The sequence below is a fragment of the Lupinus angustifolius genome, chromosome LG16 (genome assembly GCF_001865875.1).
Source record: "Lupinus angustifolius cultivar Tanjil chromosome LG16, LupAngTanjil_v1.0, whole genome shotgun sequence".
In the NCBI taxonomy this organism is placed as follows: domain Eukaryota; kingdom Viridiplantae; phylum Streptophyta; class Magnoliopsida; order Fabales; family Fabaceae; genus Lupinus; species Lupinus angustifolius.
This window is the reverse complement of record NC_032024.1, coordinates 10,979,061-10,996,073: the sequence shown is the minus strand read 5'-3', so window position 1 is coordinate 10,996,073 and position 17,013 is coordinate 10,979,061. Positions and strand designations below refer to the sequence as shown.

The following is a 17,013-nucleotide window of genomic DNA, read 5'->3' as shown; positions in this document are numbered from 1 at the left end:
ATGATAGTCACTATGATAAGTGTTCTGCCACAATTTTATGTTACACGACTTTTTAGAGTCATCACTATGTTTTTTTTCCGATTAAAACATAGAAAAATTTATTTAACCCCAAATTAGATAAAATGGTCTTTAAATTAGAGATTTGAGTGATTACAGATTGGAGAATGTATTATCACTCTGTCCGCCTGTAATAAAACGATACTCTAACTAATTGTATGGATTAAATATACCCTTGATTTATTTTATTACAAATTAAATTGTTAAAAACAATTTTTTTATTTTTTATTTTTATGTCTCACAAGAATTAATCTTGCTCTTATATATTGCCGCGCCCCGATTTTCGGCTGCACGACTTTATTTAGAGTCGCCACTACATTTTATAGTTAAAAATGTAGAAAAATATTTTAAGCCCAATTACCTTGCGCTTTGGATTTTTGATATCCAGGTTCGGGAGGTATTAGCATTCTACTTGTCCGCCTTAGGCGGTACCCTTCACTAAAATATATGACATTATTATTATTACTTTTTATTACTAAATTATCTGGTTAATTAATTAATTAATTATTAAAAGGGACAAATTTATTTATTCATAATTGTGTCTGACAAGATTGCCTTGGTCCTACGTATCCCTATTAAGGGAATCAAGGCTTACGTAGTTCTTTAGGTAGAAAAGTTTGTTGGTCGAGTGTATTTTAATTAAGGAAAATATATCTTTTAGTCAAAAATGTTTATTTTGCATGTTGATTTATTGGAGAAAAAACAATTTTATTTGGTTATTTTTTGTCATTTATTTAATTAATAAAAAAGAATTTAATCGTTTTTGAGATTTAATCGGTTGAAAAGAAGCGGCGTAGTGCGACCTTTCGAATATGATTTGAGAAGAAAGAGACCTCCGTCTTGACATTCTCTCCATCTTTGATTAATTCTCAAAATTATTTTATATTTTGAAAAGTATTTACTGTCATGTTTTATTTTTATAAAAAAAATGTTCAACTTTATTCAAAATAATTTTTGCTATTAATATTTTTTAGCAATGTGATTATGAAATTAGAAAGAAAATTAAAAAATAAAGTGTTTTAAGAAAAAATATTGTTACTTTATTGCTATTTTTGTTGATTTTTAGTTATTGATATTTATCCAAAAAATATTATTTATTTGTTCAAAAAAATATATTTTTATTTCTGTATTAGTCTCTGTTAGATATTAAAAAATTACATTTTTACTTACTGAATGGTGTTGGTTCTATAATATATAGGTAGACACATAATGCAAAAAAAGGAGAAAAAAAACAAACCTGGGAGAGCAATGATCATGTGTATGTGAGACCGTGTAAGCTTGTTGACATGTCACGCGCACATTGGTTGGATGATGGTGAAGCAAGGAGGAGGCCATGTGGTTGTCTCTGTTTGGATGGAGTGGAAGGACGCATAGGTTCTAGTGTGCACTCGCTTGCACAGGATTTTGTGCCTCAAATGGGGCAGTGATCTGGTGTATCCATTTTCATTGAAACCAGATGTGTTTTTGCCCCCTGATTGGTCAAGCCTATGGTCAACACATGATGAGGATTAGTCCACATATTAGACGTCTGAGATACTATTTGGGGAAGGTTGCACAGAGTGGCCAGTAGCCTTGCACACACTACATCACTCCCTGGCCAATTTCTCACTGTTGTGTTTTTTGGCAGAATGATAGTGCTTTTTTTTGTGTGGAATCCCCCATCTGAATGATGACTTTGCACTATTTATAATGTTAACATCATATCTTTTTTAAATCATTAGTAAATCAAATTTACATAAACTTGGCTAGGATTAAAGTCTAAAATGTGAGAAGATTTCTCATCTTTTAAGGTACAAAATCATCTTTAATTTACTCAAGCTTGTTATTTAAGAAAATAGATGATGGGTACAAATTTTATTTTTTTGTCATGAATCTCAACACATGTAAAAATGGTAAGTTATAGTTTCAAATCCTAATCTTTACTAAATAAATTCGAGTTTGCATTTATTTTTTAAAAATAAAGAATTCGAATTAAATATTTTTGAGCCCAAAAACATTGAAAAGTATATTTCATGATTAATATTTTTTTATAAAGAGTCTAAAAATCATTGTAATACTCCTAGTGAGTAAAAATAATTATTTGGCTCAAAATAAAATTATTTGAAATCTTTGTTTTCTTAGACAATATATTTTATTGATTCTAATCCGTCTTAATATTATTGTATTACTCAATATTAGGTGAAAATAATCTTTTTAAATCTTATACAAATCACAAAAGATATTTAATACTCAGTCTCAATATTATATTTCTAATACAATTGTGATTATTACCTTACTCATATTGGGATGCAATCTATTTGATGTGATTTGTTTTTCATAACGCATTCTCTAATTTGATTTTTTGAATCCTTAAAGATTTAGTTATTATCAATGTGATTCATGCAACTTAATCAAATTGATATGATATGATATGATTTAGTTATTATCAATGATTTTTTGTCATGAATCTCAACACATGTAAAAATGATAAGTTATAGTTTCCAATCCTCATCTTTACTAAATAAATTCGAGTTTGCATTTATTTTTAAAAAATAAAGAATTCGAATTAAATATTTTTGGGCCCAAAGACATTGAAAAGTATATTTCATAATTAAGATTTTTTTTATAAAGAGTTTAAAAATCATTGTAATACTCCTAGTGAGTAAAAATAATTATTTGACTCAAAATAAAATTATTTGAAATCCTTTTTTTCTAGACAATATATTTTATCGATTCTAAACCATCTTAATATTATTGCATTACTCAATGATAGGTGATTTTTTTTTTAATCTTATACAAATTACAAAAGATATTTAATACTCAATCTCAATATTATTTTCTGATACAATTGTAATTCTTACCTTATTCATATTGGGATGCAATCTATTTGATGTGATTTGTTTTTCATAACGCAATCTCTCATTTGATTTTTTGAATCCTTAAATATTTAGTTATTATCAACGTGATTCATGCAACTTAATCAAATTGATATGATATGATTTAGATTACATGATTTCAAATTTTTAATTTATGTGATAATCCAATCAAATTTTTAACTCATTCACTTTTTATTTTTATTTATTATAATTATTATTATTAGAATAACTCTAAAAATCATTTTTTTAGAATTCAATTATTTATTATTCGAAAAGTTTTGGGCTTTTTCTTGACCGAACAAAAATGAGTGTTCACATATATCTCTTCATTTAATTTTTTGTGTGATTAAAAAAATTGAAAAAATAGTTACTTCATTTTAGTTGAACTAATTGTGAAGAGATTGTGCTAATCATAGACTTATTCCCCACGTTTGGCAAGAAGTTAGAGACGACACGAACAATAAAGAAACTATAAAAATTGCACTACATTCATTTAATAATTAAAAAAATAGATAAATGATTTTAAATGGAATTAATAGGGAAGATATTATGTTGGTCGTAGACTTTCTTCCGACTTTTGGCACGAAGTTAGAGACGACACAAACGATAATCAAACTATAAAAATTCCGTTTAATTTATTTAATAATAATTAATTACTTTAGATGAAATTAATAGCAAAGACATAATGTTGATCATAGACTTTCTTTTCAATTTAAACAAGAAGTTCCAAACGACACAAACCATAATCGAACTATAAAAATTCCATTAAATTTATTTTTATTTATTATAAGAATTTGGAGTTTAAGAAAGATGATAATGATGATTTCAAGAAAGTAAGTAGTTCAAATATTACATTGTGTGGACTCCTTTTGAAAAAAGTGAATGAAATGGAGTAAAATAATCGTAGAATAAAAAGAAATAATAACATGACATTTTTGCTTTCCAAAGACTTTTGTTATTGTTTCTCCTTTCGTGTTGTCTTTTTCTTTCTTTTTGGTACTTCTCTATGTCTTTTTACATTTCTCTGTTTCTCTATTTTTTGTCCTCGAAAACAATTCTTGATCAAATTCTTAAAATCTTTTGTGTTTCTTTTTTTCTCCTTTTCTCATTTGTTCAACCTATATTTTTTTAGAAAAAAATTGACACGTACTGCAAATAAAACCTGACCTCCCAACTAATCTTCTCAATCAAAACCCATTAATTTGTTTCATTATTACTATTTTGAAAATTCGAAAGTAAATCTAGCAATTAGTTGGAATATGTGAATTGAATATCATGTTGGTTCTCAGACACCTTAAAATGCATTTCATATTATTTTATTTTTAAAAAGTGATTGAAAAATGACTAGAGTGTCTTTTTATTTTTTATTGTATTAAACCTGACCTCCCAACTAATCTCCTCAATCAAAACCCATTAATTTGTTTCATTATTACTATTTTAAATTTTTTTATTGTAACAATTATTATATTACCTACACTTGGTCACAAATAATTATTTTATTTTTAAAAAGTCATACAAAAACTAGAGTGTCATTTTATTTTTATTGTATTTAAAAACAAAAATTAAAAGAGAAATTGCTCATGTATGTTTTTTTAAATCAAATCTCTTCAGTATTAGGTTAATAAGTGTCTGTTATCATACAGAAAAACGAAAATTGGTGGATAAAAATTAATTTGAAATAGTATGTCGTCATTATTGAGTCAATTAAGTGCTCATTAAACTTTTTTTCCTTTTATCTTAATATGAAAACAAAAATTGAGAGGGAGTATTAATTTGAAATAATATCTCATCATTATTAAGTCGATTAAGTGAAATTAATTACTTCAAAATATTTTTATTTATTTAATATTAATACAAAACAAAAATTAGTGAAAATTAATTAAATTGAAATAATATCTCACTATTATTGAGTCAATTAAGTGTTCGTTAAACTCCTTCTAATTATTAATTTAGAAGGAAAACAAAAAGTGGGAGTGAAATTGACTTTGAGATGATATATGATTAGTATTGAGTCAATAAATTTTCATTAAGTCATTTAAAGTTATTTTTTAAATGTGTGGAAAATTCAAAATTAATTGGTTTCTCAAATTATTTTCAAATCAAAATCTTTCACTTCCTATTTTTTTGAAATAAAATATTATTGAATTTTTTTATCAAATTGATCTATTTCCATTATATATTTTTTTGTTGTTTATTTTTTATTTATTAAAAACTAATTTTTTGAGTTTTCTGACCAGACAAAATTTGGTATTAACACTCTAAAATTCAAATTTTAAAATATTATTATACACAATTAAACAATTATCAAATGAGTTTTTACTATCATAAGATATCACAAATAAGTTGAAGTAGTCAACCTAGATTTTATACATTAATTGTAACAGAAACACACAAATAAGCAGTGTTGTTAAAACCGTACTGATTATCAAACCGGTCAGGGTACTGGTATAGTGGTACAGTGGTTCAACCAGTGGTTCAGTAATTAAACCGCATGCCGGTTAAACCGGACATACCTACTTATATTTATATATATATAAACCTATAACAAAAAAATTCAAATAGGTAGATACTCAAATTTATAATTCATATTTATAATCTACTCAAAATTCACATAAATAAGCAACTTTAAGTCTTTAACAAATTCAAAGTCTAAATTAAAAAACATATATCAATCCAAAAGTATCACTTAACAACCACAAAATATAAATAAATGACATAACTTCACAACTCACTCTATAAAACAAATAAATTTAGAGTTTTAACATTTAACATCAAGGAGTCAAAGTTATCTTATATGAATATTATATTTTTCTATCAAATCATATCTTCAGACAATACTTCAAGATTGCACAAATGTCACTGAGATTACACACGAATGTTAGGAACCAAAATGTGTAATCTAAGTATGCTTTGGAAGCATGTGCCTTGAAGTGTTGAAGAAGAGTTGGAAAGATGGGTCACCTTGTAATGAGTTTTTAAGTTTTAAAAAAAAATATATATATGTGTATAAACCAACCGGTTTAGTAATATACCGGTCGGTTCACCGGTTTTGACCGGTTTTGATACTTGACCGGTTCAACACCTGTACCGTACCGGTTAGGGGCCCAGTTCACCGGTTTTCCGGTTGAACCGGCAGGTACAGTACGGTTTTTATAACTATGCAAATAAGTTTAAAATTTAATTAAAGAAATAAAGTTTTGTTAGAACATAACCTAACAAATAACAAACATAACTACAAATAAGTTTATATCATTTGTTCATCTAAAAAATGTCTTTTCGATTGTTTTAAAAAAATAGTTTTTTTATTAACTCAACATGCCCAATCAGCTCCACTATCTGAATCACCGATTTTAGGCTTTAACCGAATGAATTGAATCCAATAATTCTAATGTACATTTGTAACACTGTTGGATCGATTACATGTTCGGTTCACGCTTGAATCGGTTAAACCAAGTTGAATTTTATAACACTGACTACCGGGTTGTCAATGACCAAGTATAATATACATTTGTAAAGTATGAAGGGTTACTATACATTCATAAAAATGAAGAAATGATTTGTATAATTAAAAAGCACTTACATCGTAAGTGTATACTCAATCCTTTATAATGGAGTAATATGGTTTCACCGATATAATCATACATGATATTAGAGGTGTCAAAACGGGCTACCTGGACGGATTCAGGCTAGCCCACGTTAGGTTCGGGCTAAACCGAACCTGGCTAAAAAGTGCGGATACAATTTATGCATATTAAATTGTAGCTCAAACCCGCCATAAGCGGGTTGTAGGTTATGGCTGGCCGGCCCGCATAAACTAAAAAATATTTATTTAAATTTTAACATATTTAATCTATTTAAAATATATATTCATTTGATATTAATATATAATTTTTTTAACATACTTGTTATGCCCAATGTAACCAAACTTATATACCCAATGTCTCGTGTTTGAGTTAAGATGTGATGTCAAGTCCACATATATGATTTTTAACATAACTCTTTTGTTAAATCTCTAATTTCTATTAGACACTCACTCCCTAACATAATATAATTTGTAACTTCACTTTAATATATGAACATTGTCAAAAATATTATATTTTGTATGTTCTTTATCAACACTTTCATTATGAACTATTATATTAAATTTGGTTGTGTGGAGTTCTCTATGGTAAACAATTATGTTGTCTTTTAGTTTTGTTGTAAACATTATTTTATTTATTATGTGTTTGTTGTAGAAGTTAAATATAATTAAATGCACAATTAATAAAAGAAAATTAAAATCTATCTGGTTTAATGTCTTCTCATTTTATTTGATACATTATTTTGTTGTTTGGCTTAAAATGATATTCCACACAATAGAGAAAATAATATAATTCTTAGCTAATTTATAAATATTTATGTTTAAACATTACTTTGTTTTTTATTCAAAGTTCATAATACAATATTTACTATATATTTTTTATTATAAGTTGTTTTGTAAATTCTCACCTAATGCTTATTATCAATGCAAAAGTCCCAAAAAAAAATATATAAGGAAAACGGGTAGCCTGAACCCACCCGGGTAAGCCCGGTCCGAGCCCGAATTTAATATAGCCCGGCCGGGTCGGGCTAACAAACATGTATTCTATAAAATGCACCTAATTTGATACTTAAGCCCCATAAGTTTTTGGGATTTGGCGGGCCGGCCTGACCGGGTCCGGCCGTTTTGACAGTTCTACATGATACTACTGAGATAGAATATATCAATGGAAACATGAGGAGATGTTGTAAATGCTTTGGGTGAATTCATAACTTCCAGCACCCCTGTATGCGACTAAAGTTTGGCTTCTTGCATTCCATAATACTCTAGTCTGAAGGCACAACAGAGCAACCTGAAAAGAGAAGCTAAAAGTAAATTTTGATATATGGGTTAGGACTTTTAGGGCATATGTATTTCTCAAGCATAATAAAGAAATCATGTTTGAATCTCAAATCAACTTTGAGACAAACCATCAACCTCTCTATCTTAGACACACATTTATTACCTCAATGCCAATCCATCAACCAATTCAACCAGATTCTCTCTCAGATGCTCCTTACTGGATTCATCAAAGACACTTTTGCAGCATCAAGACTCATCAATTTCTCCACTCATTCCACTTTCATTCCTTTTCATTATTCACTTCAAATATTCAACATCCTTCACAACCCCAACGGTTTCATTTGGAACACCATCATGCGTTCCTACTTGGAACATAAAAACTCTCCTCACCATGCTCTTTATTTATACAGCCTTTTCCTTGTTAGTGGTAATGCCTTCCCGGATAACTATACTTACCCTATCCTTCTCCGTTGCTGTGCAGCACGGTCCTCGGAATTTGAAGGGAGAGAGATTCACTGTCATGTTGCTAAGTTAGGTTTTGATTTGGATGTTTATGTTAGGAACACTTTGATGAATTTGTATGCTGTTTGTGGGAACATGGTCAGTGCGCGTAAGGTGTTTGATGAAAGTCCTGTATTGGATTTGGTTTCTTGGAATACGATTTTGGGTGGGTATGTTCAGATGGGTGATGTGAAGGGAGCAGAATTTGTGTATAATCGGATGCCAGAACAAAGTACTATTGCTTCTAATTCGATGATTGTGGTTTTTGGGAGGACGGGTTGTGTTGCTCGGGCGCGCCAAGTTTTCAATGAAATTCAGCGAAAGGATATGGTTTCGTGGAGTGCGTTGGTTTCTTGTTATGAACAGAATGACATGTATGAGGAAGCACTGGTTTTGTTTGTGGATATGAATGCGACTGGAATAATGGTGGATGAGGTGGTTGTGGTTAGTGCTATCTCTGCTTGCACACACCTCTCAAATGTTAAGGCAGGGATGACAATCCATGCCTTGGCTGTGAAAACTGGAATTGAAGCATATGTTAGCCTTCAAAATGCAATGATACATTTGTACTCGAGCTGTGGGAGGATAATGGATGCTCAAAATTTTTTTAATGACGGGTTCCTCTTGGATCAGATATCTTGGAACTCAATGATTTCTGGGTACTTGAGGTGCGGTTCAATTGAAGATGCTAAGACATTATTTTATTCCATGCCAGAGAAGGATGTTGTGTCTTGGAGTGCTATGATATCAGGTTATGCTCAACATGAACGTTTCTCGGAGGCTGTGGATTTGTTCCACGAGATGCAACTTCATGGAATTAGGCCGGACGTGACTGCTTTAGTGAGTGTCATCTCAGCATGCACTCATCTGGCTGCTTTGGACTTAGGCAAATGGGTTCATGCTTATATAAGTAAAAATAAAATACAGGTTAATATCATTCTGGGTACAACACTTATAGATATGTATATGAAATGCGGGTGTGTGGAGAATGCACTGGAGGTTTTCTATGCGATGGAGCAAAAAGGGGTTTCTACATGCAATGCTCTCATTCTTGGGTTGGCAATGAATGGTTTGATAGAAAAGTCACTTCACATGTTTGCAGATATGAAAAAATCAGGGACAGTTCCTAATGAGATAACATTTATGGGAGTTCTTGGGGCTTGTCGGCATATGGGTCTAGTGGATGAGGGGCGCCACTACTTCAGTTCCATGACCCTAGAACATAAGATAGAGCCAAATGTTAAGCATTATGGATGCATGGTTGATCTTTTAGGACGTGCAGGTTTGCTTAAAGAAGCAGAGGAACTGATCGAGAGTATGCCGATGGCACCCGATGTTGCTACTTGGGGTGCTTTGCTTGGGGCTTGTAGAAAACACCAAAACAATGAAATGGGAGAGAGGGTGGGAAGAAAACTCATTCAGCTTCAGCCTGACCATGATGGTTTCCATGTACTACTCTCAAATATATATGCTTCAAAAGGAAATTGGGGTGATGTTCTTGAAATTAGGGGAATCATGGCACAACATGGGGTGGTGAAGACACCTGGTTGTAGCATGATTGAAGCAAATGGAATAGTTCATGAATTTTTAGCGGGAGATATGACACACCCTCATAAAAATGATATCGAGCATATGTTAGATGTGGTAGCTGAAAAATTAAAGATTGAAGGCTATGCACCAACCACAAGTGAGGTTTCACTGGACATAGATGAAGAAGAGAAGGAATCTGCCCTTTTCAGGCACAGTGAAAAACTTGCGGTTGCCTTTGGGCTTATCATTATTGCTCCACCAACTCCAATCAGAATAATGAAGAACTTGCGCATATGTAATGATTGCCACATTGTGATGAAGTTAATCTCTAAAGCTTTTGATCGTGAAATTGTGGTAAGGGATCGTCATCGCTTTCATCACTTTAAGTGTGGATCTTGCTCCTGCATGGATTTTTGGTAGCAAAACTGAACACACAATTAAAGTGAATTGGGTATTCTATGCTTAAGGCAGAAGCACCCACTTTTTACAATGTTGGGGACTCAAAAATAGAGGCATGTATTGAAGTTTTTTTGTCCAGATTTGGTTCATTTTCTTGATTCAGAATCACGTGTGATTTACAGTTCAGCATATATCATTCCAATTTTCGCAATGCTGGTGAATAATCTTTTCCGCGACTTTAAGTTCCAAGAGCATGAAGAGAACCAGTATGTAATGATATCTATTATGAGGGTTCTTGCGGCTTCAGATATATCCGTTGATGTTGCTTGAGTTTTCATTGAGGGGCTGGCCTCTCTTCTTAATCAAAGTTTTCAAAGTTCCCAAAAATCCCATATTCAATCTCTATAAGAGTCGGTAGCCATTCTTGTGACGCGGGCTCGGGAGGACTTGTCTTTTCTATCTGTTTTTGAAGCAAGCCGTTTTCCTAGGCTTACAATAATAATAATGACTAATAATAATACACATTTCAATTGTTGTGTCTTTTCAGTGTTTCCAGTGTGTTTTTCGGCAACTCTAACACCTATATTTACAATACAACCTACACCACATAAATTCCTAAAATTAAGCTATTTTAAATTTGAATTTGATAAACCTCATTACACACTTTGAGAGATTTTGATGAAACTAATTTGACTCTCCATTTTTTTGCTTCATTTATTTATTCTGAAAATCCTAGAAGCTTCCATAGGATATTTCAATGTTTTATTTATTTATTATTTCACTTGATAAATCCAAAAATTAAAAAGTTTTATTTATTTAATATTTAAATTTCAATAATATTAAAATAAAATTTTTATTATTTTCTTTTTTTTTATGCATGGGTTTTTAGAAGCCCATTTCCAATTATATTTTTTTCTTTTATTTTGAGAAAAATGATGTAGGTTTTTGGAACCTAGCTTTTATTTATTTTTTTGAAAAATAATTTTTTTGAGAATTCAATTATTTTAAATAAACAAATTTTGAGCTTTTTCTTGGCCGAACAAAAATAGGTGTTCACACCCCATGCAACATACCATTCATACATCCCTAAATAGATGAAATGCTTCTTGAAATGCATGTCATACATTTTTGAATTAACGTGCGCTCAGGGTTAGCATTTCATGTATCATTTAAATTAAATGTTGCATTTCAATCTAGATAATGTGGATAATAAATGAATTTTTGTCCATTTCATGCACTTGATGCATAACTAAAAATCATTTGCTTGCAATACATATTATGATTTCATTTCAAAGACATTCATGAATTGAAGGTTCGTTTTGAAAGCACTACTATTGGACTCAACTGAAAGCAATAATGGTTGAAACTGATGTTATCGAAGAGGATAAAAAGGATCTCAATTATACTAAGTCTATATTTACAACTGGGACTACAAGGGCTAAACTTGTCACACACATAGATGCATTGCCTCCTACTTCAGCTTAGTCGGATATCAGTTTGAAAAGTTGTCCTCATTTGAAAACCTCAATTAAGAACAACCATTCTTACACTCCCTCATGTTTTCCTATTCAAGAATAAGCATATATTTTTCCGATGCATGTCTTTTAATGAGAACATACTAACGAACTAATAATGCAAAAAAATTATCTCACATTTCATTCCACAAATCACATTCGTACAAAAAATACACAAAATAAAATTAATTCATGCATATGATTAAAATATGCTCTCTCTCATCACGATCACCACTCATAGCCCAAATATTTCGCTTAGTTTGCATGATAATTATTTTTTATTTTAAAGAGTTGATCATGATAAAACATCACTAAAGAAAAGGAAAAGTGGAGGTCTCTCAAACTGGAAATTCTTTTTGAGGTTTTTATGGTCTAAGGCCTTCCAGATTAAGCCTTTTAGGACAACTTGAATAGAAAGATATCATTTGATATATCACATTGATCCAGATTTTGGATTGGTCCCAAATTTTCAAATGGAAAGAGCAAAAAAATCATTGCCTATGAATTGAGGTACTCATTCCTATAATGTACCTGATGTGCTCTAGTTTGGGCATCCCGTCATTTGAGGCAAAATTAGTTGAGTTATATTACTTGGTTGATATACAAAATGGACTCCATTGAGTATATCTTTGAGAAATCCATATTGTCGGGAAGAATCACTCTATGGCAAGTGCTTATGTCTAAATACGACATTATCTATGTCACATGCAAAATAATAAAAGGTAGTGCCATCACAAATTTCCTAGCCTACCAACCTAAGCAGAAACTGGGCATATGAAGTATGAATTCCTCGGCGAAGGCATCATGACCTTGTCCTCAGAATCCACGGAAGAATAAAATTGGACACTAGTTTTTGATGGAGTCTCAAATGCACTCGGACATGGATTAAGGGCAATGCTGGCATCTTCAACTAGTAGGTTTCATCCCATTACCACCAAGCTATGTTTTGAATGCACCAATAATATGGTAGAGTATGAGGAATGTACTTTAGGGTTGAAGGTCACTCTAAAGTAAAAAAAAATATCCTGGAAGTATATGTAGACTCTAATCTAGTCATCAATCAAATAAAAGGAGAATGGGAAACTCGTGGCAACAAGCTGATACCCTACACAGATTATATCCAAAAATTGGTTGATCATTTTTATCAAACTAACTTTCATCACATTCCTGGAGGATATAATAGCTTGACTGATATACTAGCAACCTTATTGTCACATAGTAGAAGAAGAGCTAGGTGACAAGCCATGGTACCATGATATAATGGAGTACCTCAAAACAATGAGTATACGCCCAATGCTTCAGAGAATGACAAGAGGACACTTAGAATGTTAACTATGAACTTATTTCTGAGTGGATATGTAGTCTACAAAAGAAATCATGACATGGTACTCCACTGATACTTAGAAGCCAACAAAGCCAGGAAAATACTTGAAAAGGTGCATGAAGGAACATTGAGAAACCATGCCAATAGTCATGTTATGGCCAATCAAATCTTGAGGGATGTCTATTTTAGGTTAACAATTAATTCAGACTATTGTAATTATGTGAAGAAGTGCCAAATTTATTCTAATAACATCAACACACTTCCAAACCCTCTAAACATCTTAATGTCACCATCCTCATTCTCTTTGTGGAGAATGAATTTTATAGAAAATATAGAGCTCAAGACTTCCAAGGGGTATCACTTCATCCTAGTTTCCATGGAATATTGTACTAAATGGGATGAAGTACGTCTTTTGCTAGCATAACTCAGAAAATGGTACTTAGGTTCATCAAAAGGAGTTGATATGTCGGTTTTGGTTGCCCAGTAAGATAATCAAAGACAATTGCACCAATCTGAGCAACAAAATCATGAGAAATATGTGCAACAAATTCAAAATTAAACATCACAAATCTTCACCAAATTGTCCTAATATGAATGGAGCAATTGAAGTAGTCCACAAAAATATAAAGAAGACAATCCATAAAATGGTTGTGACTAGCAAGGATTGGCATGAAATCCTTCCTTTTGCCTTGCATGGGTATCACACCTCCATCTCCACTTCTACAAGAGCAACCCCATACTCCTTTGTTTATGGAATGGAGGCGATACTCCCAAGTAAAGTAGAAATCACATCCTTACTCAAACTTGATAGACGGTAGAAGACTGGCTGTGATTTGTCGCGGACAATTGTACCAGAATAGAATGATGAAGGCTTACTCAATGAAGGTTCATCCACACCAGTTTCGTGAAAGAGATTTCATACTAAAGAAGATCTTGTCAATCGATAAAGACAGTCGAGGGAAGTAGACTCCAAACTATGAAGTCCCTTATATAGTTCAGAAAGTTTTCTCTAGTGGAGCTCTAATTCTAACTCACATGAATGAATAGGATCTACACCTTGTGAATGCAAAGATGCAAGATCATGACTTTGATGAAGATAAAAGACTAAAGCTTGAAGACAATGGACAATTCAACAACCACATTCCAAGACTCATATTCAAGAATGGATCATGAACCTTTAAGAATGGTTATTTTATTTTTTAGGTCCCATAAGATGCTTTGAATGTGTAAAGTCTAGGTTGAGTGAACCCTTGATAATCTCACATATTATGAGCATGTTGTATAAAAGAGATTTTTCATATGTAACATGATTAAAACCAATTTCAGCAAGCATACACGATTTTGGGCACTTATAATCATATCCTTTTCAAAGTCATGCATCATGCATACAACATTCATGTTAGAGGTTCATGCATTATAATCTAAGTCCTTTTCAAAACCATTTAATCGATTAAGACTTTATCTAATTGATTAAGTCTTTGTAAATGGGAAATATGTTCGTCGATTAAGGATATGGTTAATTGATTAAGTTAGTTTATGTTTTGGAATCTTGGACGTTTTTAAAAGAAACGTTAATCGATTAAGTACCTGAATTAATCTGTTATCCCTAACAGAACAGTTTCAAAACAGATTAGTATTTTGCCATCTTTCCCATATACAAAGGTATCATATTTTTAGATCAATAACACAAATCAATTGAGAACGAAATAAATTCATTGTTTAGAATTCAAAAAGCAATATTTTCAAGATTGACTGATTGAGAAAAAGAGAAGAGTTTTACAATCTTTGAAAAAGAGAGAATTATCATATTTTGAGAGACTTTTCAAAGGTTTCCCTTAGTGAGTCTCATACATTCATTTTCAACTCTATATGTGAGAATCATCAAAGGGTGTGTGTACTAACTAGTTCGTGTATTGTATTTGCACAATTAAGGTGCATTGAAGAGTTGTACACAAAATAATTTACAGTCATAATTTGTGGATTTATCTCTTTCGTTGGTGTGCGGTATCACCTAGGAGAAAAGAGATAAATCAAAGGAAATCCTTGGCTGCAACCTAGGTCCAAGAAGAGTCTCATTGGAGAACTTAATTTGAAGTAACTTGGTGTCATTAGAAGCTAGATCCGAGAGAGCTCTTGGTAAAGAAGTCCTTGTATCAAAAAATTGATTTCTTCTAGTGAAGCAAATCCCATGATATCAGAAGGGGAGGCCTGGATGTAGTTGGCACGTGGACAAGCAAACGAACCATGATAAAATTTGGTTGTGTTTTCTTCTCTTTACCCTCCTCTTCTTTACTTACTCGCAATTATCACTTTCTTGCATTGTTTTATATCTTTATTTAAGTGATCATTCCTTAAGTAATTTTCTTTGTTGGTTGGACTCTGATTTCATGTTTTAGATCATATTAAATTTGGGTTAATCTCTATTTTGTTGATGAATTGAAAGAATCAAGAACCAAAAGATTTTTGGGAAAACTGTTTGATTAATCGATTAAGTCTACATATAATCGATTAAGTGGATCACGTGTTAATTGATTAAGTTGGTCTGTAATTGATCAAATTTGCTATGTGTTAATTGATTAACTTTCACTTTAATCGATGAAAATCAGTTTTGTTTGTGATTATCTTTTGCGTTTCAATTCGAGTACATTTGCAATCGTACCACCTATTCACCCCCCTCTCGATGAAGATAGAGCCCTTGTTAACCATTACACCTCTTCGTAAATTCAAATGCAGTGAAGTAATACAATGTATGACGATACTCCAAAAAATCAAATTCAAAAAAGTTTAGGCATGGATCACATTTATTTCTCACGTTTTTTTCTTGCATATGAAGGAGGATGGTGTAAATAAAACTCATATGGTATGAACTCTCAGACAGGTTGTTTTGATGGCACAAGACTTATTTTCTATTCCCAAACACTAATGGAGATATCTATTGTTATCCTTTTGAGTGAAGACAAAGTGTAAGAAGTTCATTCCTAAAAAACCCTTCAAAGTTACAATAAACTTGGGGAAAGGTAGTTTTTCAACAAATCGTTTCAAGATTCAACCACTAGTTGTACTAATCATAAAAGTCCAAAAGGAGATATGCAAAACCCGCTAAGAACCTCAATAAAAGAACTTAGGCCAAACTATAGAAGATCTCAAAAGAGTAATTTCACAATAAAACTCTTCTCTAAAAATAGAAATCTTATTAGTGGTTAAATATGGGGAAATAAAAACCTTGGAAATAGGACAATCGAGAACATGGAAAAAATGTGGGAAAATGAAACACATGATTTGAGTCTTATATCATTTTTTATAAGAAACAAGATTAGTCAGACATCATTACAAGCCTAAAAATTCATTATTGAAGATTGATTTGTCTCGGATACAAACATGAGTGCTCCAAACAACTTATTTGAACGCCTATTTTTCAAAATTTTGCATCTTGTGATCCTTGCATAACTCAAATATATATAATATATATATATATATATATATATATATATAAATATAAAGAATGATGAAAGAAATAAGGACCCTATTAGTTCAAAATCTGGAAAGGACGGTTTAAGAAAAGTTAGGAACAAAAATGAAATACCTCTCAAAGCATGATATAAGGGCAATTTTGAATTCTGGAAGTTACAAGAAATTGAGTCAATTAGTCTATGGTTTGCAAGATCAAAATCCTCACTTGGGGCAAGAATCTGCTATGGATTTTGTATGATTAAAAGGAGAGTTTCCATCATTTTTGATAAGAAACTAGGGCAATTTTGGATATCTAAAAGAAAGGCATGAATAAATTTGGCTATTTTGGATACCTAAATTGGGAAAATTTTGGATATTTAAAAGAATTTGCCATAGATTTTGGATATTTAAAAGGAGGGTTTCCATCAAATTTGGATAAGTGTTTTACTATAACAAGCTAGCGTGGCTCATCATTATGGATATCTAAAAGAAATGCATGAATTAATTTAGCTGTTTTAAAGG

General features: G+C 31.4%; 1 protein-coding gene across 1 annotated transcript; it reads left to right on the top strand.

Moving 5' to 3' along the window:
- LOC109328814 (pentatricopeptide repeat-containing protein At3g62890-like) lies at positions 7,719-10,746 on the top strand. The gene has a single exon (XM_019562411.1). It carries the CDS (start codon positions 7,840-7,842, stop codon positions 10,222-10,224), a length of 2,385 nt encoding a protein of 794 aa, XP_019417956.1. The 5' UTR covers positions 7,719-7,839; the 3' UTR covers positions 10,225-10,746.